Source organism: Spea bombifrons, chromosome 7, assembly GCF_027358695.1.
Source record: "Spea bombifrons isolate aSpeBom1 chromosome 7, aSpeBom1.2.pri, whole genome shotgun sequence".
In the NCBI taxonomy this organism is placed as follows: Eukaryota; Metazoa; Chordata; class Amphibia; order Anura; family Pelobatidae; genus Spea; species Spea bombifrons.
In genome coordinates, this window is record NC_071093.1 from 42844361 (window position 1) to 42870298 (window position 25938).

The 25938-nt window shown below is 46.1% G+C and overlaps 1 protein-coding gene across 3 annotated transcripts in view; it reads left to right on the plus strand.

The window, feature by feature from the left end:
- Nucleotides 1–254: 254 nt before the first annotated feature.
- ARHGAP17 (Rho GTPase activating protein 17) overlaps nt 255–25938 on the plus strand; it is a 34610-nt gene continuing 8926 nt past the window's right edge. For all 3 annotated transcript variants that reach the window (XM_053471063.1, XM_053471065.1, XM_053471064.1), the window contains exons 1-10: nt 255–528; nt 18385–18424; nt 22173–22277; nt 22840–22916; nt 23169–23280; nt 23755–23831; nt 24022–24127; nt 24243–24311; nt 24843–24924; nt 25770–25897. In XM_053471063.1, the coding sequence (XP_053327038.1) occupies nt 476–528; nt 18385–18424; nt 22173–22277; nt 22840–22916; nt 23169–23280; nt 23755–23831; nt 24022–24127; nt 24243–24311; nt 24843–24924; nt 25770–25897 (849 nt within the window). In that variant the 5' untranslated portion in view covers nt 255–475. The remainder of the gene's footprint in view (nt 529–18384; nt 18425–22172; nt 22278–22839; nt 22917–23168; nt 23281–23754; nt 23832–24021; nt 24128–24242; nt 24312–24842; nt 24925–25769; nt 25898–25938) is intronic.

The following is a 25938-nucleotide window of genomic DNA, read 5'->3' on the forward strand; positions in this document are numbered from 1 at the left end:
CAACGGCAACTATAGCGGGGGGGGCAGTGATCCCGATGCCTGTCTGGCCCAGAACTTAATGGTGCGAACCCGAGCCGGAACCCCCCGCTTCCAGCGGTTTTTGCGCTTGTGCTAGGGAAGGAACCGACAGAGAGGCGTGGTTTGTGTATGAGCCGGGTTCCGTGTGTGAACGGGGAGGAGCAGCCGTAGAGGCGTGGTCCGTGTGTGCACGGTGGGAGCGGTGTCTCTGGTGGGCGGGGTCTGTGTGTGCTGGGAGGTGCGCTCGGGCTGTGTGCTGCGTGTGTGGCTGGGAGGTGCCGGTTCTCTCCCACTCCGGAGCCCCGGGCTCAGTGCGCAGAGTGTCGGGGGCCTCTCCGGGTCACACCGCTACCCAATGGAGTAGTCGCAGATATAGGGCAGGAGCAGCAGCACCGGAGGAGGCGGCGGCCAACGGCACAACTTTTTCCTCAGAGTTTGGACCTAACGAGGAGTCATCATGAAGAAGCAGTTTAATCGCATGAGGCAGTTGGCCAACCAGACTGTGGGCAGGTGAGTGGCCCCCGGGAGGGCAGATTACCCCGAACTCCAGCCCTTTACCCCTCACTCTGTCCCTTTTCCCCTCACTCTGTCCCTTTTCCCCTCACTCTGTCCCTTTTCCCCTCACTTTGTCCCTTTTCCCCTCACTTTGTCCCTTTATGTAACTTATTTATATACCTGCCCCTGCCATACAACGATCCCTGTCACGACTACCCTTAAATCTCCTAGTACCTGGTCCTTCTGGCCTTTAGGTGCCCCCCCCCCGCCATCTGTCAGTGTGATCCCCGCATCCCCAGCTTTTCCTGATGTTTAAATCCCGCTTCTGGTTTCGTTTTCCGGCTTCCTCTCCCTGACACCCCCCCCTCCTCCCCCGGTACAAACATTTCCTGGACCCATTTACCCCTTCCCCCCGTCTCTTCACTTTCCCCCTTTTATTTCTACCCCCTTACCCCTTCTGTTACCCCATTCTCCCTTATTACCCCTCTATCCATGGTTCCCTCCCTGGACTAATCCCCCCCCCTGTACCCCTCATCAGATCACCCCGTCCCATCATTAACCCCCTACATCCCCTCCCGTCCTACCTTGAGGAATTTATGGTTTTCCAATACCAACCTATACCATAGCGCTGTACTGGGGGCAATGTATAAGAAATGCGCAGAGAGACCCACTATAAAGCCTCCCGCTGTAACATATATATATATATATATTTTTTTCTGTTTTTTATACATGTGTTTGTGTGTATGTACCATGTATGTATGTGTATGTGTGTATATTTTTAATATCTATGTATGTCCCATGTGTGTATAATCTCTCTCATATCTATATATATTATGTATATATATATATGTATGTGAATGTATATATTTATATAGGAGAGACGCATCTTTTTCCGTCGCCTGTTGACATGTCGGCGTGGAATGTCGCGTTGCCGTGTGGAATGTTGTGTTGCCGCGTGATGTATAGCGCATGTTGACGTTATTCTTTTATACGGATCGTGATAATGCATTGTGGGAATTTATTATTAATTATTAGATTTGTAGTCATGGCCCCGGCACATCCGCCTTTGGCTTTCTTTATTAAACATATACATTTAATGAATAGCCCGGCGCAATCTGCTCTTTATCAATGAAAATATTAATAATAGATTTTTGCTGAGACTCCTGTAGAATAAATAAGTATTATTATCATCTTTTATTTATATAGCGCCAAGCACTCCCACAGCACTTCTTACAGTCCCTACATTCAAAGGGTCTGACGCACCGGATAAGACGGGCCGGTGCGTTAGGTAAATAGGGCCCCGGGGCCGTGCAGTCAGACGCGTACCTGCGCGCTAACTTTTTATATGTCCATTACTATACTCTCTACTAGAAGCCGTCCAGCTGTTTGCAGAACTACAACTCCCAGAATCCCCCAGTCAGGGAACGCGCTGATTGGCTGATCCCCTATCCAGGCTATTTTAGTAGGAGAACCATTTTTAGATACCAAAAATAATTGCAGGCGGTGATTAACCCTTTTATCACTGGACCTTCTAGGACTTCGCCAAGCGTAGCATCTGTGTATTTGGGCCGGTCGCTATGACGACTGTTCTCACTCCCAGGTTTGCGATAAGGTAGTGAAATGTTTATTTAAGAACAGTCTTAAGGAGTTGTTAGTCCTCCCCATGTTGTTGCTAAAGGTCATTAGCGTCTAAATATGCATTCAGATGCCATTCCAGGCTTTGAGGGATTTTTTTTTATTCTTTGCTGAAAGAGTGGTAGATAAGTGGAACAGCATCCCAGCGGAAGGGGCAGAGCTTAATACAGCGGGGGAATTTAAACATGCGCGGGATCCTGAATGTAAGACAAGACCAAGGAGTCCTTCACTAAAGCCCCTGTGTTTAACTCCGTACACCCCTAGGTCCTGGGAACTCCTTGTGATTAATGTGACACTCTGAGCCTATGAACAGGGTGTAAACATACTGATTAACCCCATGAGGGTATGGCTGGGAGTGTGAGGTGTTGTAGTGACCGGAACCTCCGCCGAATCTTCAGTATATTATAATGCATTCCATCAGCGTCTGTGTGTTAAAGTTCGACTTGCCTTTGGTTTTGGGGAGGAACAAAAACCCATTCATTTCTTTCCCAGTCCCGAGGCAGGAAAGTCTCTGTTAGACGTCTCTTTCCAGCAGAATTAATGAATTATTGATAACCAAAAACAGACTTGATGGCAGAATCCGGTCTGAGTGGGTTCTGACAGATATTACCTGTGTCTGTGTGATGACCGTCGCTGTCTTGCAGGATCTGGCTGAGGGTGATGGTTGTGGCAGCCCCGCAACATCTGGACATGGCCTGAACACTCTAAAAGGGAGGGCAAAAACGCTTGGCTGGCTCTAAACGGCCCTAAACTGGGCATTTATGAATTATTATACAGGGTAAAGGATGACAGCGAGAGTGGCGCTTCATTTAACCTTTTGTGAACCAAGGCAATGTGCAGAGCCTTTGGTGGGCACTCATGGGGTTAAAGGCTGCCCCCTGATGCCGCTATTTTATTCATGGACCAAATTTCCTTGATGTTTGTAACAATGTTGCCAATAATTAGCAATTTTCTTCTTACTGTAATTTTTGTTTATTGGTTTTGTGTTTTTCGCTCCTTGCCATGCGCCGTGTACCTTTCTCAAGCCCGCTCAATATCTGCAACTACAAAGCGACCTTGGTCAGATGGGACAGTCCCTCTTTGGGTCCCAAATTTTGCCTTCCCACTAATGTGACTAGAAACCGCTTTATAAATTAAACTGCGTAAATAAGCCTTGGTAAAACACCATACCGAACCACGCCCCCAGCCACGCCCCTGCCACACCCTTAAAACAACTATATTTGTGTTAAAAACAAAAAAAACCATCAGAAATATAGGTGGCCTGACAAATGAACATTCTTTCCTTCTTTATAGTCTGTTGGTCCACAAGTTCGAGCATTGATTTTGTATCATGCGTGTATCATGCATGATGGCGTTGTCCCCGTTTAATCGTCTTGAAGGGGAAAAAACCTATGGCTGTGGCTGGCTTGTTGAGTGATTGCTGTCAATCAGCCCCCAATCAGCAGACTCTCTGGGGTTTTTTTTGTTTTTTTTTAAGGGGAAAAAAAGCCCATATTGTCTCTTTTTTCCATCACAGCCCCCCCATGAATTAGTTAAAAAAAAAAAACATTTTTTATAAATGTAATTATTTGTAACAGAGTTGTTCTTTCGGGCCCTCTCTGCCGCCGGCGGATCTCCTGACGGGCCGCGCGCCGCCACAATACAGTTCTTTAACGCGCAAACAACTTGGCTGTTTGTCGCCTGTGGAAGAAAGCGCTGACTCGGGTTATTTTCTGCTTAAACAGTAACCAGTCCCATTATACTGCCGCGCTCCGCTTGCCGGTACATAAAGGCTTCCAGTTTAACAGCTTAGTTGCCATTTACAAAGATTGTGCGCATTCTTTCGTTAATCGCTCCTTTTGGGGTGGGGGTGGGGCGTACTAACCTCGGTGTTTGTTTAATATGTATATATTTTAGCCAATTTTTCCTGATTCATAAGTTTCCTCATTAGCGATGGTTATAAACAGGCATTCTAAAAAAAAACAACAAAAAAAACTATGAAAAAATGTGCCCTAGCATGTAGAGGGTTAACCCCCCCCACACACAAACATACAAACCCCCCACTCCCTAGGCAATATATTTAGAATGCATTTTTTAAATTCTGATACCAGTAACGATACAAATAGTGGGAGTTTTCCTTTAATTTAGGTAGTTTGTCTAGCTGGCCAATACCTGCCATGATTCTGTTTCTGGGGGAAGCAGATAGAAGCTGCACACATTACTTCCTGCTGTAACGTACAGGCATCTAACTAAACATAACTCCCAAGTGGCCTCCTTTAGGAGGAGCAGTCCCTCTTTTGCAACTCAAGTCCCTGATGCCCCTCTTTTCTAGGAGCTCGGAATGTTTGCTGGGTATGAGGGGATCGCAGGGTTCTACAGCCCTAAAAGCCCCGATAATGTGTATAGAAACAGCAGAAAATGCCCACTGGTGACGCTAAGTGACCCCCAACACCCCCAGATCCCCATTTGAACCGCGCTCCCCCATAAAGATGCCGTGGACCAGAACAGGTCCTGCTCGTCCCATCCTACGGGTGGTCTCTGAGACCCTCTTATAAATAGCCGCCATTGTTTCTGGTAAAATAGCCATTGTACGGTCTCTCGGACCGCGTTCTTTTCTGTCACTTCCATTCTTTTCGAGTGGGCGAACGCTTACAAGACTGCCGGAGAAAGCAGAAAAGGAAAGGGCCCCGGCCCCTGAGATGGTTACGGGACTTTTACCGACTGCTGAAGGTCTGATTTATTAATTAATCGGCCCCCGTCTAGTCGCCCGTTTCTCCTGGTGTAAAGACTCAAACCCTAATCAGTCGTTGGTCTCATCTTGGATTCATGAGCCGTATGTTTATCCCATGCATGTTTAAATCCCCTCACTGTATTAGCCCCTACCACTTCTGCTGGGAGGCTGCTCCACTTATCTACCACCACTTGTGATTTCTTTTAGTAGATCTGGGTAAAGTCGGAGCAGAGATACGGGAAGCGTTGAGCACCGAGTATTATTTATCTTGTCTCAATGGCTATGGATTAAGGTCTAAGGCCAAGACAATGCTTGGAGGTGGAACAATAATCGCGATTACCTGGGGTACGGCGGCTCGGAATCCTTTTTAAGTTTGTAGCTGAAGGGAGGAATCTGGTTTCTCGCGTCCGAGATTTAAAGGGAAACACACAGGGTGTCATCATATAATCCTGTGTTTATTGCGTTGGACAGTCCTGATTTTTCGGGACAGTGGGGAGAATGCATTACTCATAACGTCCATTGGAAAATCCACCAGCTTTTTTTTTTTTTTTTAGTATATATTTATATTTTTTTTTAATATATATATATATATTTTTTTGAATTTGTTGTCGTTATTTCCAGGGGTTCTGGGTGAACTTTGTTAAAGAAACATGTTTTTCTGGTTTAGTAACTTACCGGGATTCTGCATACCTGTCAAGTGTCACTGTTTGGGAAGGCCAGTCCCTCTTCTTGGTCTCGGAATGTTTGCTGAGCGTATCGCAGGGTTCTACAGCCCGATAATGTGTATAGAAAGCGCAAGAATTTGTTTTTTATAAATAAAAATTTATAAAAATAAAAAAAAATTCTTCTAAATATCAGTCACTGGGTCAAAAATTCACATCAAAAGTAAGGAAATGATTTATTACCTATTTTAATGAAGAATTAGATTATACTTTAGTTTTTTAGTATTTATTATGTATTGTTTTATATATTGTTAATGTATAATATATTTTTTTTAGCCACAAATTCTCCTTTTTTTTTTTTTTACATAAATGTATTGAGACCTTGAGAAATAATCTTCCCTCCCCCCCACCTTCTTTTCCATACTGCGCTTTTTCTTCCCAAGGGCCGTAAAATCCTCCATCCGTGTCCGTAATCTGAAACATGTGCTGCTTTCCTCCGTGCGTGACCCAGGGAATCCCGCCATGGAAACGCGGGGTTAATCAGTAATACCCTGTTAAGCATTGCGGCTTTCTTCAGCGAACATCGTCCCAGACTGGTCAGGCGCGCCGTTTAGTTTCTCGCCCCGCTTTGACATTAAAGGTCTTTTATATGCGATGCGCTGCTTCTTATGTCCTGTTTACCTGTTGTACAGCGCTGCGGAATATGATAGCGCTATATGAATAAGTAATAAGAGGTCGGGCCTGTGAACAGATGTTGTTGACGGCGAGATCCTCAAACTGCAAGGGGTTAGAAGAACTGAAACTTATTTTTTTTAAGTTTCCTTAAAGGGACGGCGTCCTTGACAGCCTCGCTAAAGAAGAATTCATATTAAAGTACTTTACGAGCATTCTTTTTTTTTTTTTATAAAGCACCCCCCCTCCTCCATGGTCCGATGATTCTTGCATCTGATTGGCTCCTTTTTAAAGGAACCTCTCTGCTATTGAATGAATTAAAGTGCATATGATGGCTGGAGGGTCCCTTTAATTATTAAAGGACAGTTTGCTGACCATGACAGCCTCGTGAAAAAAGAATGCATGGAACGTGCTTAATCATCAAGTAAGTTTGGTACCTTAGGAAGAAGCTGCAGCTCCTCGACTGCTTTGCAGTCTGATTCTAGCCTCTGATTGGCTGCTTCATGCACACAGGTGCATGAAAAATAGCTGGGGTGGGGAAGGAGGCAAATGCATGTGGGGGGATTCTGCAGGGGGGCATCACGGAATTTAAAGGGGCCGCTCCGCTATCATATGCATTAAAGTGCATGTTGTGTCTGGAGCGTCCCTTTAAACCCTTTGAGTGCCTTTACACATAGAGATTAAATGAAGCTGGAGAGGCCTTGATTAGTTTGACTGTCTTCCTGATCCGCCGTACAGCGCAGTACATTCGGCCCCCAATCCTCAAATGTTCTGCAATGCATCGTTAAAGGGATCGTTTACGTATTCTTTAAAAAAAATTGCTTGCTTTAGGTGGAAGCTGCAGCTCCCAGACTTCTCTGTGGTCTGAGGATTCCCGCCGCTGATTGGCTGCTTAATTATGCCCCAGCAACGTTTCTGGGGCCCATCTGATTATTCCGAACATTGTCGGACCCCGTTGGCCAATCACATAGCTGGCTGACCTACCTGGGAACTCCCCGGAGACTCTGGGTATATCGCCGCTTCTCCGGGTCTCCAGGTTATCCCCCGGCAGCATTGTCAGCGGGAATAGGGGATCATATATAAGCCTCACAATTGGTGCTTTTGCTCCCAGTATGTTATGGTTCAGATCCCTGCTTGAATGCAGGTGACTCGATTACGTGCATCTTTAAATAATGACAAGTCAAGGATTCCGCGAGGGCCGGTATATAGAGTCTTCACAACGGGCTGTTAAAGGGTTAATACTTTGAGAATCTTCGAGACTCTCCGGTTATTGGCCGTTTTATTTTGGGTGGTTATAAGAAATTTCACTTCTTCTCGGACGCTCCGCTTATAAATACCCGCTTCCCGTATAAATACCCGCTTCCCGTATAAATACCCGCTTCCCGTATTCTCTCTCGAAGGAGAGGAAGTGCCGCGGATTCGACAAAATGCTGACTGAGCTGAAAAGGCTTTCCTATCGGCTGCCGCGTCTTGCGAGGAGTCACCGCGGCGTATATATTATATTATATCCCCCCCCCCCAGACACTTTAACGCTCCTGCTCTTTCTGCTGCAGCTTTCTTTTTGAAGAAGCTGATTGGCCGCCTCTGGAAGTCATTGATTGGGCTACAGTTCGGTAAATTGATTGTTCTGGAAGTTTTACTTTAACCAATTTTTTTTGCACCGACCTTTTAAAAAAAAAAACCCCAAAAAAAAAAAACCCAAAAACTGGAATTCTTTTTTTTCCGCGTTCCTATCTCTGCTTTGTCGAGAGGGGCAGCTCTGTCCTGAATAATCCGGTTACTGCTGTTGTATGACCTCATGACAGCGTATGATGAGGTCATGAGGCTTCGTGGACCATCTTGGCATCCGCGCGCCGTGCCTCTTTCTGCTCCTTGATTCCCACTAAGCGGTGATGCGGTTGCAGTCTGGGCTCCCGCTGGGTCAGACATTTAAAAGTAGTCCGCCACCTCTTAGAGTTTCTATTGGCTGGGGGATCGCTCAGTGCATCCAATAGGAGGCTGAGCTGATCCACAAGCAAAGGATACCTCTTCCCCCGGAGTCTTTCCACTTCCTGTGAGGGGGACAGAGATTTATAAACTGCCCCAGAGACCTGTCAAGATCGGCCCCATTCGGCCCCCATCTAGTCGCCCTTTTTTTCTGCAGTAAAGATTCAAACCTTAATCAGTCGTTGGCCTCGTGTTAGATTCAGGAGCCGTATGTCTATCCCATGCATGTTTAATACCCTCACTGTATTACCCTCTACCACTTCTGCTGGGAGGCTGTTCCACTTATCTTCCTGTTTACAAAATGTGCCAATTATTCCTTGTCCTGTTGCTGCTCGTCCCGTCCGTCCCGTTATTCCGTCTCTCCTTGGTTCCAGCGCCGGCTCTGATCGATTCTAAAGCCATTAAAATAATTTCCCGTTGGGCCGGCGGCTATTAGATTATGGCGTCTGGGAAGTTACTGTCATTAGTATAGATGGGTCTGGCTCTTACTAGCACATGTCTGATGGGGAGGTTTTGCGATCTGCCAGGTTTTGTACCCCTCCGTGGCATAGGTTGGTGACATTACTGCTTCCGAGATGCAGATAACATTCTGTAGAACACTTTTCTTCAGGTGGACAGCATTCTTTATGAAAGCGATAATTTAGGTGGAGGTCGGCCTTCTCCAGAGATCGCAATGTAGAGGACCAAACCTGTGGGCCATACCAATGGCAAAGATGGGGGGGGGGTTGGAGGATATCAGTTATTAAGCAAGCGCTGGAATGAATACATTTGGTTTCTGGTAGCTTTAAGAAACAGAGAGATTGTTTAAGGGCACCATTTATTGAGAGGGTGGTTTATAAGTAGACCAGCCTCCCAGCAGAGGTGGTATATGCCAGTACAGTGAGGGGTTTTAAAGTTGCATGAGATAGACATATGGCTCCTGAATTTGGTAGAAGGGATTTCTCTTCTACTTTCATTCTCTGTTCTCTTCAGGCCGACACCTTCTGTAAACAGACCTTAAGCCGTCGCTGCGTTCCCGTTGGCGTGATGTGGGTTGCAGGCCGTCTCGTTATGTGTGACAGCGTCTGGGTGACGTGTGATGTCATAAACATCAGACCGTGTCGGCTATAAAATATTCCTGGAAAGTTCACACCCAAGACGATCAAAAACAGCTTCATGACACTCAATTCGTGAAATTATGAAATCATGAGAAAGATATTAATAGAATGCCTCCCAAGTGTCCTGCTTTCTGCGTGACAGTCCCGATTTTGCCACTCCCTCTGCTGTCCCGCCGGCATTATCTCTGGCCGGCTGGGACCCTGGAGAATGCATACTGCACATGCTCAGAATTCCGCACATGCACAGTAGCGCTGCCAGTTTGAGTGACACTCCACCACCCAGGCTCCGCCCTCCGGGGGGTGCCCTAATTCACCGGGGGGGGGGAGTAGGTGTGTAATGTGGAAAACAAGAAAACGCCATTAAGAATGTGCACGACATGCAATGACATAACCTCTGAGTCCTGCACCAGTTAACAAGAGACAGGAAACCTATTAGGCATAGGGAAGCCAGGTGCATGCTGGGAAGAAATCATACAATGTGTTATTAGATAAAAAATACTAAAACATAAAAGGGGGGGGGCAACCAGACGGTCACGTTAAACAGTATTGTGGAGACATAACTATATGTTTTAATGGGGGGGGGTTGGGGTACGGCAGGTCGGTGGGGAATTTTAAGTGGCCTCAAGACCAATCAGAATTATTTGAGGAGGAAAGGAGGGCGTCGGGGGAGGAAAGGGGGACACGGGGACTTGGGAAGTATGTGTGTAACAAACAACCTGTCCAGCACCTTCTGGGGAGGAAGCCTGGCCCGATCTGAGAACGAGCTGGAGACTTATGTGCTCTCTGCGTGAACGGGTAATAAGCCCCGGCCTGGCTTGGAATGGTTGGCTATATTTAGCAGGTCCCTGGGGCTTCTGGCCGAGATGGCGGCTCGGAGCCTGAATCACAGAGCGTTACGTGTGTAACACGTGTGCGTGGATCCGGGTGTGCCGCCTAACACCGCTTCCTCCAAACAAAAACATCTCAACATACGGCCTTAACCCCTGCCTGCCTGAACCCACCTGCTTCTAACCCCCACCCCGGAATTAACCTCTCGCGTTCCTTCATCTTACCCCACTCGCGTGTCTGGTGGAAAGTTCGAAGGTATCCCTGGCTCGATTACAGAGTCTTATATATATATATACATGCTAAAACTCTCATCATCCTCAGGCAGAGCCTGGCTGTGTGCGGTCAGAGTTGGTTGGCCACGTGGGCTCCGTTGTAGGCTGCGTGGCAAATTGAAAGAAGTATTTTAACTCTGGGGTTAGGGAATAGGATTCCCGGGTCATCGCGTGAACGGAGTGTGACATCACATCGCTGCGTTGTGATGTATTATGCGTTTATTGGCCAAATAGTCTGTGGCTTAATAAAAAGGTAAAAGGCTCAAGAATTGAGTGAAAAATCACTGTAAGAAAATGTGATTTTTTTTTATTTTTTTAAAGGAAAAAATACATTATTATTAAGTGGCCGTTACTTTTTAGCTCACACGCTGGAAAAAAGAGGGTTAAAATCACTTTATCTATGGCTTCTTTGGTAGCAAACTCTACTGGAATCGGTGATCCAAAAATAAACATTTTTTCCTCCCCACCATGTGGATAATTTGGGATTTGATGAGTCGCCTTATTATTTTTGACGCATCGAGAAGAAAAACCTCCTAGTTAACAAATCCCCCGTGATCGCCCCGTGTTGTTGGGCGTGGTTGCTATGGTTACAGGCACACGTTGCGGCCGTCTGCCTTATTACCCCACCCCGTGTGTCAATAACCCGCTTCATATTTTGGGGGAATGAAACAATTCAGACTGATGGCATCTCGAGGCGTGGAAACCGGTCCCAAAAGTCACGTTTTTATCGCCGGAAATGCCGCCGTGGAATTTTAATGAGTAATAATTAACTATAGAAGCGAGAATGTGTCATGATGTGCGTATCATATATATATATAATGCATTCATAGAACGCGCAAAATGTTTTTATACTATATGAGGGCCCCCCAAAAAATTCTAATAATCATTTAAAATATAAAAATGTAAATTTTTATTTTTTTTAAACATATTGTTTTATTTTATGTTATGTTTAAGTCTGAGCTCAGAATTACCTTTATCAAATGGCCCTAAAAAAAAAAAAAAAAGGGCATAAAATTCTAGGTTTCCCTGCCGACCGCATCCCGCAGCTGGTTGCCGGGACTTTCTATCTCTTGGTGGAGCCGTAAACCCCACCCACTCGCTGCCTGGTCCCGCCCACTATTCGGCTGATTTTGGTTTTTGCTCCACCCCCTCCTGGCTGCATACCAGACAAATTCAAATCAACCTAAAAAAAAAATACAGATATTGGGCTGTTAGTGTTGCTTAGCAACTGAGTTTTGTTTTTTGTTTTTTTTATGTAAATTTTGCAGAAAATATATATTTTTAGCACAGTGGATTTTTTTGTACATTTTTTTTATAATCCCATAGTACAGCACCGTGAAATATGATGGCGCTATATAAATAAATACATTTCCAATTTTTTTTTATTGTTGTTTTTGAGTCGTTTTCTTTGAACTATAAATACTTTTGAAAGCTTCCATACTTCCTCCGGGTGCATAAAACAAATCCAGCGACCGGCAGAGCTTTATTTATAGAATCTAAAAGCTTCCGAGGACTTTGCTGCGTCTGCCCGGCACAGACCGTCCTCGCTGTATCACGCCAGCGGACGGATTAATATTTAAAGAGCCCTCCTCCCGTTTATTGCCATAATCGGCCATTTACTGCCCCAAAAAGCGAATAACATAAAGCCGTGCGAAGCGACCAATACGGTTCCAGGGATCCGCCTGATCGCTGTGTGTGTGCACAGAATACCCCAGCGCTGTATACAGTAATAACCCCCCCCAGCGCTGTATTCAGTAATAACCCCCCCCAGCGCTGTATTCAGTAATAACCCCCCCCAGCGCTGTATTCAGTAATAACCCCCCCAGCGCTGTATACAGTAATATAACCCCCAGCGCTGTATACAGTAATATAACCCCCGGCGCTGTATACAATAATATACCCCCAGCGCTGTATACAGTAATATAACCCCCCAGCGCTGTATACAGTAATATAACCCCCAGCACTGTATACAGTAATATAACCCCAGCGCTGTATACAGTAATATAACCCCCAGCGCTGTATACAGTAATATAACCCCCAGCGCTGTATACAGTAATATAACCCCCAGCGCTGTATACAGTAATATAACCCCCCAGCGCTGTATACAGTAATATAACCCCCAGCGCTGTATACAGTAATATAACCCCCCCAGCGCTGTATACAGTAATATAACCCCCAGCGCTGTATACAGTAATATAACCCCCAGTGCTGTATACAGTAATATAACCCCCAGCGCTGTATACAGTAATATAACCCCCAGCACTGTATACAGTAATATAACCCCCAGCACTGTATACAGTAATATAACCCCCAGCGCTGTATACAGTAATATAACCCCCAGTGCTGTATACAGTAATATAACCCCAGCGCTGTATACAGTAATATAACCCCCAGCGCTGTATACAGTAATATAACCCCCAGCGCTGTATACAGTAATATCACCTCCCAGTGCTGTATACAGTAATATAACCCCCAGCTCTGTATACAGTAATATAACCCCCAGCGCTGTATACAGTAATATAACCCCCAGCGCTGTATACAGTAATAACCCCCAGCGCTGTATACAGTAATATAACCCCCAGCGCTGTATACAGTAATATAACCCCCAGCGCTGTATACAGTAATATAACCCCCCAGTGCTATATACAGTAATATAACCCCCCCAGCTCTGTATACAGTAATATAACCCCCCCAGCTCTGTATACAGTAATATAACCCCCAGCGCTGTATACAGTAATATAACCCCCAGCGCTGTATACAGTAATATAACCTCCAGCACTGTATACAGTAATAACCCCCAGCGCTGTATACAGTAATATAACCCCCAGCGCTGTATACAGTAATATAACCCCCAGCGCTGTATACAGTAATATAACCTCCAGCACTGTATACAGTAATAACCCCCAGCGCTGTATACAGTAATATAACCCCCAGCGCTGTATACAGTTATATAACCCCCAGCGCTGTATACAGTAATATAACCTCCAGCACTGTATACAGTAATAACCCCCAGCGCTGTATACAGTAATATAACCCCCAGCGCTGTATATAGTAAAGTCAGTCGGTGACAAAAATCTGTTTATCTCATTTTGTTCCAATAAACTCCCTTTATCTGCAGACCTGGAGCCGCCGTTGCTGTCAGTCATGTGATATTTTGGGTGATTTTCCCGGCTCAAACACCGCACTGAGCTGATGCTTTATGGCAATGCTAAAGTCCTTTCCTCCATAGACTTGTATTAGTCAGAGTGTCCTGCTGGGTGATTAAGACTGAGCTGTTCTATTGTTCCCCACAGGCAGTATGAGAAGGAGTCGGGAGGTTTAGTAGATTAAACATCATATTATGGGGTGAAAACTGCAACCGGTTTAAACAAAGAAACAAACTATTTTTGAAAATGTGCTTTGGTTCTGATACTGGTAATAATATATATAATATACGGTAGGCGATTTCTGATTATTGGTTAATATAGCGCCGTCATGTTCTGCAGCGCTGTATAACGGATACACAGTGCATGATGGGTAGTATATCCGTGGGGGGGGGGATTAGTGCTTTTCAAGTGATCCTTTGTAAAATTAAGATGATTTGGCGTATTTGGAGGTTATGTAATAAGAGGGATTTTCGGCGTATTAGAGAATAAGAGCTCCACAGACTCGGAAGCGGATACTGAACGCGCTCCTGATCAGCGCAGGCACGACTAACTCACCTTAAGGAGAAGCTGCAGCTCCCTGCCTTCTGCCTGGTCCGACGATTCGCACTGCTGATTGGCTGCTCGAAGCAGTCAATCCGCTGCAGGAAAACAATCCTATTGGACATCCTCACTCTGCTGGGAGGCTGTTCCACTCATCTACTACTTTTTGAAGGGATCGAAATTTTTTTAGAACCAAAAATACTATATTTTGCAGCCAGTCTTAAGTTTTTAGGAGCCAATGAAGAGCAGACGGGCCCTTTATAGAATCCGGTGCCAGACGCCACGTGTCATGAGCCCGGTAACCCCCGTGTTTCTCAGGTTGCCGCTCGCAGCCGGCTCTCTGATAGGCCAGTGATATAAATAAAATTCACCTGAATGACCTGCGTCGGGTTTTCTGGAATATAAATCATGCAATAAACGGATAAATCGCCAAAACTTTTATTTACAAAAAACTTATCTTCTCGCCGCCTCCATTTTTACTGGAATCTCATTCCGGGGCGGGCCGGTGAGTTATGTGACCCCGTGCCCTGCGGCGTGCCCCGGCCTCTGGGTAGGTGATAAGGGAATCCGGCAGAACCTGTCTGCTATCACGCTTCCCGGCAGCGAATACGACTCGTCAAGGTCGCCGCAACAACATAGTATCTGCCGGCAGATCGGCCCCATATTCCTGCTGTAAAGACTCAAACCTTAATCAGTCGTTGGCCATCGGCTTGGATTCAGGAGCCGTATGTCTATCCCATGCATGTTTAAATCCCTCACTTTATTACCCTCTACCACTTCTGCTGGGAGGCTGTTCCACTTATCTACCACCCTGTCAGTACTCCTCCATTTCAGTTACTCTCAGACGAATAGCTTCGTTTTCTTAACTGAGCCGCCAGGCAGAATCTCGGTGAGATTATAGAGCAATCCGTTGTCCGTTTAAGTGTTTAGCGGCTCTTCATTAGAAGGCATTATCCAATCAAAACTCAACCGGCTGTCGCTTTCCATTGGAGAAGGGGAGGAATAATTACTCTTTAGCCAAGGAAACCCTTCTAACCTTTTCTCTGTATCTTGTATTGTTATTTGTATATAAAATTACCCTCTTCCCATTATTTCTATTATTATTTATTGTTTCATATGGCGCCATCATATTCCATAGCGCTGTACAATGGGTAAACCGGGCATAACAAGCAGGGTGTTGGGGTGTATTTATTATATATGTTTATTTTTATTATATATATAATTATTTTCATTTTTTTTTTTTTTTTTTTTTTTTTTTAGTAATGGGAGGTAAACACGAGGAGACAACACTGATACGTTCAAAGGCTCTGTTGCCATCACACCAGAAAAAAAATCTTTTTATATTGTGTGTAATCAGCTAAACCCGTAACGTGTAGAACGCGCTTCGCTCTGCACAGCCTCGTGCTTTGGGAGGGTTTATGTTCCAAACACCATAAAAATCTATTCCAGGTGTAGATAACACGCGTGTGAACGGCGGCTTACCCGTAAAATCGTCTCCCGATTACATGGATGTTACGTGGAGTTTCTACAATTATTGACTTATTATTATTATTATATTATTATTGTTATTATATTATTATTATATTATTATATTATTATTATTATTAATTATTATTAGATTATTATTATTATATTATTATTATTATTATACTTTATTTATAAAGCGCCGACAGATTCCGCAGCGCTGTTTATTTTCATGATGCTGTTTTCTGGGGGAGTCATTTATTCTCATAACCCAACTGGGTGTAAACCCGACTACCGGCCACATCTGCTGTTCAAAGTCCGGGGGGGGGGGTGAATGTATTATTAAAGAATTTTATTACTAGTATCTAATAAATATAAAATGGTATAAAATCACTATTTTATCGGATTAAAAATAAGTTCTCGCTCTGTTATCTGATCCCCGATCTACTAGACCCCCCCCCCGACTCCTTCTCATACTGCCTGTGGGGAACAATAGAACGGCTCAGTCTTAATCACCCAGCAGGACCCTCTGACTAATGATAGTCTATGGAGGATCGGACTTCATTAGCATCGCCATAAAGCATCAGCCCAGTGTGGTGTTTGAGCCAGGAAAATCACCCAAAATATCACATGACTGACAGCAACAGCGGCTCCAGGTCTTTACTGTATTAGTCTATACTGGGAGGCTGTTCCTTGTATCTACCACCCACCCGAGATCACGGATCTTCTTCGTGCTCTAGGTACTAGTTTCTGTTGTGTTACAAGGACACCTATACCTGTGGCTCCTTTGCTACTTATTCTTTTGTTTTTCCTCCCCGTTGGTTGTAACTCGTTAAATACACGGGTATGATGTAACCGCGTTACTCTGATGTCAGGAAGTCCCTCTCCGTTGCTTCCTGCTTTTAGGAAGCCATATTTAAAGCCTCGGGAAGCTGGCGGACTCCAGACCTGGGATGTGTTACTGGTTCCCAGTATAAACTGGGGAGGAGGGAGGGCCGCGCATGCCTCTCCATTGAGTCATTACTTTTTATGGGGGGAGGGGCACTGGAATTTAATACAAGTAACTGGGAAACATTTCTCATGGAGGTGAGGACTCCCTTAACCCTTTCGCTGCTGGAAGCAGACCGCAGACGTGTAACGGGAACCCACAGCTGCCTCTGGTCACATCTGGACAGCCTCCCTCACGTCTAAGCCTCGAGCAGCTGTCTTTAGTTACGTGGAGGCTGCACTGTATGCCTAACCGTTAGAGGAGCATTCCAGGGAACAGTTAGTCACAGAGTGGTGGGTGCATGGAATGGCTTCCAGGCAGGGGTGGTAGAAAAAAAAAACCCAATGACCATAGATACATAAGTAGCTTCATTTTCACCAGGGTACAGGCCAGCAGACGAAGTGTTAAGCATGAAATGTATACCGCTGCGCCTCCCTATGCAGTGGTGCTTTGTTAACTGTTCGAGTGCCAGACTTGTCGCCGCAGAGGGAAATCCGTCTTCTCATTGGCTGTAAAGTTGATGGACTGGGCTTGTGATGTGTTTAGCGTGACGTTGGCCCCCGGCGGACGTGTTCTCGGAGATTGTGAATGAATGCCTCAAATTCCTCTGGATCCAGAGCTGCCGGTCTGTTCGGGATCAGGAGTCCAGGACTCTCCGTGTCACAGCTCGGTGAATCTCTAACCAGATGGGCTGCTGGCGTGTAGAGAAAGGCGTCATATGTAACGTGTTACAGAACATAGAACGTGACGGCCCCATTCGGCCCCTTTGCTTCTGTGAAGACTCAGACCTTAATCAGTTGTTGGTCTCGTCTTAGATTCGGGAGCCATATACCTATCCCATGTATGTTTGTTACCCTCTACCACTTCTGCTGGGAAGCTGTTCCACTTAACCACTACCCTCCCAGTCAAGTAAAACTTTTCTTCCGTTCCATGTAAGCCTCTGACCCTCTAGTTGTAGATTCCGACCTCTTGTTCTCTGAAACGAGCCTCCCTTCTGAATCTCCCCTCTGTAAAGTCTTTAGCCAAAATTGATATTATTGATTGCACCAACACAGAAACCTCGGAGGTCTGTTCTTCACTAATCAGCAGAAAGGGAGTGCGGCCGTCACCACAGACTAGAGGTCGGGACGGGTGCCAGTGCTGCGCTGCGGGGGCAGGTGGTCTCGCTTGCCGTGTCGTTTAATTTGCAATTCAAATTCTATTTAACTTGATTGGTGGATAAATTTGACTTTAAATAAATAAATAAATAAATAAATAAATGTTCTCCTGACTTTAATTGGAGGATCGGTCTTTTTAGATTGTTAGCTCTTTGAGCGCGGCTCTCCTTGCCTTTTGTTATGTTACGCGTTACCCGCTATGTCCTGCTTACCTGTTGTGCAGCGCTATGGTATAGGATGGTGCTATATAAATAAAATATTTGGGGTTCGCCGGACCGCTCTCCTCTCACGGAGCATTCTGCGGAGCGTCTGTAACCGCCCCCCCCGGGGGTCCGCACCGCGATCTTGTTTGACGGGACAATCAGCTATTATTATTACTTTCATGATAATTAGTAATAATATCATTATTCTTATTAATATTGTTATTATAGCTAGCATGAATGGGAATATTATTATTAATATTCCTGTTATTAATATTCTTGTTATTGTTACTATTCTTATGAATGGTAATACTAATAGTAATATTCTTGTTATTAATATTCTTGTTATTAATATTGTTTTTAGTATTATTATGAATGGTAATAGTAATAATAATATTCTTGTTATTAATATTCTTGTTATTAATATTGTTGTTGTTATTAGCTATTACTGTCGTTATTCCAAATTGTCCTGAAGTTGTTACTTGAAACGTTGTTTTTTCATTTTGTTTTTCAGAGCGGAGAAGACGGAGGTGCTGAGCGATGACCTTCTACAGGTAAGCAGAGTGGGGGGGCGGTGATGATGTCATCGAGCCACGAGGGGATACGCGCCGTTGTGCTGTGATGTCTCGCGTTTCTCCCTGTGATCTGAATAATGTAACAGGACGCTCATTCTCTGCCGGCAAACTACGGAACGGCTGAAACCGAAGCCGCGCATGTCCATTTCTAAACAACCCATTCATTCGAGCGCCAAATCCCCGGCCTTTTACGGAAACTCCAGCCGGAGTCGCTGACGTTTTATTTTGTAAATTCCCACTGATCTCAGCAGTAGTTTTTCCCTTTTTATGTTTCTGGAATAATTATAAACGGGGAAAATATTTTTTGGTTTCTAGGGAGGATAAACCCGACACCTGCTGCTGCTGCCGGCTGGAGAGAGGTTTTTTGTTTTTTTATGTATTCTTTATAAATGGTCCTTTCTCCCTGAATAAACGGGGAGTGGGGGGGGGGTGCCCTGGGTGTTTTTATCCATCCGGGTGCCGCTCGGCCGCTGTTCTTTATGCCGGTTGAAGGGGCTTCTCACCCGTTACATGCCCTTTAATGCGTATGATATCTCAGACGTCATTTATATGCCCGCGGGGACTCCCTTGCACCGGGGGTATTCTGCAGCAACCCCCCCCCATATGTGCATTTGCCCCCTTTGTGCATGCGCAGAAAGCGCTCTCATTGATTATTTAACCCTTTAAAGAATCCCTATTTAAATGCTCAGAAAGCACTTCTTGGCGCTGCGTGACTCCGTCCCTTTAAGCGGTTGGGAAGCGGCGCTCTGCGTGTTTTGGTGCCGAGCACCCGGGGGGGGTTTGGGGATCGGCTCCTGTGTTGTTTTTGGGCGGCTCGGCCGCTTTTCCACTGAGCTTTTTCCAGACTGGTGACAAGCGGGAGCGGTGACTGGGAACAATGGTGCGGCTTTTCCTTCTATTCATGCGCCGGGGCAGGGTGTGTTACTGGGACGGCTGATTCATCGGCACGAGTCTTCCTCTGTGCCCGGCTTGGCGAGGGGTCTGGGGGTATTCAGCCGAGCCGAGCCAGCCTGGAGGGCTCTGTTTACCCCCTCAATGTACGGCTTGGAGGAGAGAAGAGAAAGGTGGGGGATGGGAGAGAGACGTTTAAATACTTAAAGGGATTTAACAAAGTACAGGAGAGAAATTTATTTCAAAGGAGGGGAAAAGGGCCAGAATCTAACACTAGAGGGTCAGAGGCTGAGATGAAATGTAAGGAAGTTTTACTTTACTGAGAGGGTGGTAGATAAGTGGAACAGCCTCCCAGCAGAAGTGGTAGAGGGTAATACAGTGAGGGTATTAAACATGCATGGGATAGACATACGGCTCCTGAATCTAAGACGAGACCAGTGACTAATCAAGGTTTGAGTCTTTACAGCAGGGGGCCGAGTGGGGCCGATCCGCTGTCAGACTGTGTTCCTTAAAATGACCCGGTTGCTGTCGCTCTGAGGCAGCTGGTTTCTGCCGGTCTGTCAGAGTGTATAAGGCGCAGCTCTGGTGACGCGTTTGGCTGCCTGAGAGTAGTGTGAGTCGTAATACCTGGCACTCTGGCTGATGCTCGCCGCGCTGCCCCCGGCCGGGATACATTCCAGCGGCACGGCCCGGTACCTCGCACCAGATAACAGAAGCACGGAGTAAACTGTTTAAATAAGTGGAGGGCGGATAGCGATGCGCTGCCCCGGCCCCCCGGCCCCTGTGTATACACTGAGCGGCGCACGGACGTCTATGTAATGTATACATTAAAAGAGAAATAAAGAAAATGTTTAAAAGGTGCCACAGAACCGAGGAGGAATAAACAAGAATGAAACCCATCTCTAACGGCTCGGCTCTGGGCCCCGGGCTCTGGTTTTTAACCCTTTGAGAGAAGGCAAGCATTTGGGAGATTTTTCATGACACAAAACCTTCTCTACATTCACAGACCATGAGCTCACCGTTTAGTAAATAAGTCCCATTAGGTTAATCCGTGCCCTAGATTTGGCCAAGTAACCATAACCATTACTTATTTTATTTTTTTAAATCACCCCCCCCCTCATACCCCCCCCTCAATATTTGTGACTCTCCCTCGCATCCTGTTTACCCCAAAGGCGTCTCGGGGGGTAAACAGGACATCGGCCCTAAAGTAAACTTCCACACTTAGTGGGGTTATAATGAATTGCTGACCCGCAGCCGCCCTTTCACAAAATAAACAACCCCCCCCACCCCTATCATCCTCACCCGGCGCTACGACGTTTGGGTCTTTTGGGTGCTTAAGAAAACCGCCGACAGCTTTCCATGGGCCGAGTTACAAGCAGCGAGACTTTCCTGTAATTGGATTTCAGTCGGGAATGCGTTGTACAGCGATATGGTATATGATGGCGCTATATAAAGTTTGACGGTCTGGGGCTTTATGCGCGTTGCCATAGCTGCGTCAGATCAGGTTCTTGCTCAGACGTTGTTGCCGGGACCATCGATACACCATTTAGTTATAAGGTCCCTTTAAGGCTCACCGGCGCGTTTCGCTCTCACGATCTCCTTTGCCAAAATCTGAGTCACCCTCCGGACGCTTGGGGCAGGTGCCGCTGCCGCGCAGGAAAACCGAGGTGGTATCTTTTTATTCCTCCCCGCTGGCACTCGAAATGTTTACCCTTGTTTTTTTGAAAGGATCCCTTTTTTTTGTACGGATGATGTCACAGATGATGTCACGGATGATTACAGGTTTTCTTCCACAAACACGGGCTCTGCATGGAATCAGATTTTTATTTTTAGACGTTCCTTTCATTAACGGTAATAAAAAATAAATAATAATCCCTAAACAAGTCTTTATTGGTCCGGAAGCGACGAGAAGAATCACTAAAGCGTCGTTAGTTGGTCCGGGATGTTAGCGGAATTCTTCATGGAACTGGATGGAGAATCCCTCGCTGCGCATGCGGATCCCGCGGACTGTTATATCAATGAATGTTCTGCAGACAGACAGTCCTGAGGAAGGGAGTTCCTGGCGAGAGCGTCTCGGACGTCCTTAGTTTGACGTTGGCGGGATGCGCGTTTGTTGGGAATCTGCCGGGGGGAATGTAGCGAAGCTTTAAAAAAAAAAAAACCACTTCCTCGAAAACTGTAAATTATACGGCCCCATTCACTAACTCCCTGTGAACTGTATACAGTAATAACACGCCCCCTCCCCCCCCGGCGCTGTGTACAGTAATACAAACCGCCCCCGGCGCTGTATACAGTAATAACTCCCCCCCCCGGCGCTGTATACAGTAATATAACTGCCCCCCCGGCGCTTTATACAGTAATATAACCCCCCCTCAGTGCTGTATACAGTAATATAACCCCCCTCAGGCGCTGTGTACAGTAATATAACCCCCCTCTGGCTCTGTGCATAGTAATATACCCCCCCCGGCGCTTTGTACAATAATAACCCCCAGCACTGTATACAGTAATGTTGGTTGGTGACAAAATCCTGTTTTTTATCTCATTTTGTCCCAATAAACCCCCTTTATCTGCAGATCTGGAGGCGCCGTTGCTGGCAGTCATGTGATATTTTGGGTGACTTTCCCGGCTCAAACACCGCACTGAGCTGATGCTTTATGGCGATGCTAATGAAGTCCGACCCTCCATAGACTTTCATTAGTCAGAGAGTCCTACTGTGTGATTAAGTCATTCTATTGTTCCCCACAGGCAGCATGATAAGGCGATGATTCGTTTTTCTTGGAATCATTCGATTAACCTTTTTATTCTTCTCCTCTTTTTTTCATTCTTTCACCCGCAGATCGAGAGGCGTCTGGACAGCGTACGAATGGTCTGCCATAACTCACACAAGAAGCTCCTGGGCTGTTTGCAGGGGCAGCCAGGCACCGACACTGACAAGAGATTTGTAAGTTACAACTCCTATCAATCTCAGATTTAGCAAAGGCTCCCTGGTGAGGGCAGTAAAGGTTGGGGTTTCCCTTATTGTGTGTGTGGGGGGGTACAAACGTTGGGAAATCTGCCTTCTGCGTCTATCAGCCATAGGTCAGAACATACAGGGTGAATATACAGGGACTGTTCACCGCCAGCCAGGGAGACTGGGGCAGTATCTCTCTGACATCGCATGTGTTGAGGGTGCTCTTAGTCCAAAGGAGGAGAAATATTACAGCAAGATGTCGTGATCTAAAACTAGAGGCATAGAGGGAATGTAAGGACGTTTTGCTTTACTAAGAAAGTGGTGGGTAAGTGGAGCAGCCTCCCAGCAGAGGTGGTAGAGGGCAATACAGTGTGGGGATTAAACATGCATGGGATAGGCATACGGCTCCTGAATCTAAAACGAGACCAACGACTGATTAAGGTTTGAGTCTGTACTGCGGGATATAGGGGCGACTAGACGGGGGCCGAATGGGGGCCGAATGGGGGCCGACTCTACGTTTCTATGCTAAGGTGTACAATTTGCTCTTTTTCAGAAAAAACTTCCTCTGATGGGCGTGTCCCAGACAATGATTGATGGATGTAATATGCTTAACGATGATACCCTCTTGGTGTAAGTAAGATGGAAAAAGTAGAAAAGTATGCAGTGTCAGTTATTTAAGCACCTAAAGGGTTAAAACAAGGAATGTTTAAAACCCGTTTACATCCGAAGCCTTAATTTAAAGAAAATATTTTGTAGGTGAACATAAATTTCTAAATGCGTAGAACTGTAAGAATATTCCTGCCGCCCAACGGAACGCGTAATACAGACGTTCTACGATCTAGAACGTTTTTGATACAATTTCTATTGGGTTTTTTTTCACAGAAAGACGTTGCTTTCATGCGGGGAAGCGGAACAAAGGCTGGCCCAAGAACTCTCCCAACATGAAGTACAGATCGAGAAGGACATCCTTGAACCTTTAAACCATCTGGCAGAGGTAAGAGGGCTTTTACCGTCGGCAGATCGTCTGTGAGTTTGCCCGTCGCCTGCTTCCGACCTCGCTTGCGTGTAACGGTCTGTTGGAGGTTTTCATTCGAGGCTTTTACTGAAGAAAAGAGGAGCCCTGGTCTTCTCCCTGGGGTTTCGCTGAAGGCTTTTGTCACTCAGGCTTCCCCTGAAGAGTTTCCTTGTCAGAAGTTATTCAAGACTCTTTGTAGACTGAACTATGGGTCATTAGGTTATTTCCATTGGGTTACCTAGAACACCAAGTTTAAGACCTTTTACGCTTAACTAAGGGTCATTAGGTTATTTCCTTAGGGTTACCTAGAACACAGAGTTTAAGACTCTGTACACTTAACTAATGGTCATTAGGTTATTTCCTTAGGGTTACCTAGAACACAGTTAGTTTTTAAGACTCTTTGAGAGGATAGTTATTCCAACCCTGTTTTGTCTTTTGGTTTTTCCTCTACAGGTAGAGATCCCCAACATACAAAAGCAGAGGAAACAGTTGGCTAAATTGGTTCTAGACTGGGATTCTGCCCGTACCAGGTGAGAAACGGGATTATGTATTGAATGCTGGCTGGTGAGGGGGACTCTTTATCGGCCTCGGTCTCTCTGGCATGTCTGTAAAGAACGGCATTGTTGGTCAGAGAACGATATTAACTCATTATTTATTGAACATAAGGGGAGATGATTGGATTGAAGGTCTGGAATGATTTATTCTGACATCGGTTTGCAGGTATAACCAGACGCAGAAGTCGCTGGGGATGCAGATGCAGCTGGGGAAGATGGACTCTCTGAAGGAGGAGGTGGATGAAGCGGCTAACAAAGTGGAGCAATGCAAGGTGTGTAGAGGGTCTTTCGTACAATGCGTCGGGTGGCAGTCCTGACATCTAAGGAAGAAAACGTGCAAAAATAACCCCAAAAATTATCCCTGCTGTCCCGTCTCTTTCCCCGTAGGACCAGCTGGCTGCCGACATGTACAACTTCGTCTCTAAGGAAGGGGAGTATGGTCAGTACTTTGTCACGGTAAGTTGGTCAGATCAACCAAGGTCATCAATAACCCTTTATAGTCACCTGGGATCCGTTATTCTGTTTTGAGTGCCACTCACAGGGTTAAAAATAGCATTTTCTGTACGTAATCAATTCACATAGAGTATTACAGGGCTGGTGGCTGAAGTGATAGGACTGTGGCACTGGGGCAATTAGGGGTACGCTGGCATTCTAGAAATGACCCCTTCAGTACCAGAGGAGTGTGAAATGCGTCAGAGGCGAACGCAGTACACGCAAACCTTTCTCTATATGCAGAACGACGCGTTTCTCAATCCTCCGACACTGAGAGGCCGAGGGGTCCGAAGCGGGATTGAGGTTATTGGAGTAAATTCCCCCAATATTTACGTCTTCCCTTTTTTTTGCCAACGCGTTCAGATGACGGTTTGTGAACGCGGCTTCATCCGTCACGCCACCCGCTGAAACCGTTCTCATTGATCGCATGTCTCGCCTCCTGCCGACGCCATTTACTCATTGTGTTCTTGTTTTCTGTGTGGGTTCTGTCCTCAGTTGTTAGAGGCACAAGCAGATTACCATAGAAAAGCACTAGCTGTCTTAGAAAAGGCACTGCCTGAAATCCAAGCCCAGCAAGGTAATGTCCCGGACCCCCCCACACGCCTCTCGCAACCCTGCCAGCTGCAGCTTCTCTCGCGCTGTACTCTGTATGTGCTTCTGACTGCCGGACTGGGGGTACCTGAGCTTCATCTCTAAGCCGCTTTTCACTCCAGGGCTGCTCCACCAGCCTTCCAAGCACCCCTTTCATCCATGAGCGCCTGTAATTCCCATTATTCAGTCTCATCTTTCCTTATTTCTTGGCTTTTTAACATTTCTCATCACCTCCTCTCTGAACCTTTATGATCTATCATCACTTTCATTCATTATTTTCTCCTTTCTTTTACCTGCCACTTTTCCTCTCGTCCACCTCTTCCCTCCTCTTTCTCCTGCCCATTCCCCCTTTCCTCTTTCTCCTGCCACTCTCCCCTTTCCTCTTTCTCCTGCCCCTTTCCTCTTTCTCCTGCCCCTTTCCTCTTTCTCCTGCCCCTTTCCTCTTTCTCCTGCCCCTTTCCTCTTCCCCCTGCCCCTTTCCTCTTCCCCCTGCCCCTTTCCTCTTCCCCCTGCCCCTTTCCTCTTCTTTCTCCTGCCCCTTTCCCCTCTCTCCCCTTTTTATCCTTTCCCTATATTTCTTCTTTAGATCGCCTTTATTTATTCCATACTTTCCACCTCTCCCATTTCTTTATCTCTATTCCTTTTTCTTATCCTTTTATTCTCACCTCTTTGTCCCCAGACCCATTCTCTCGTCTCTGTTTCTTTCCTCCCGCCGCTCCGTCGCGCTCACTTTTGGTGCTCCTGCACCCTTTTTCTTTATTTTTCCGTCTGCTCGACCCTCCGTTTCTGGTCTGCACCATGAGTTCCTCCGTTCTCTGTTCTCTGTTCTAGATAAGTGGACGGAGAAACCAGCGTTCGGCACCCCGCTGGAAGAACACTTGAAACGCAGCGGCCGTGAGATCGCTTTGCCCATCGAAGCCTGCGTGATGATGCTACTGGAGACCGGCATGAAGGAAGAGGTACGTCATACGGCGTGATGTCATATGGGGCACCTTCGTGC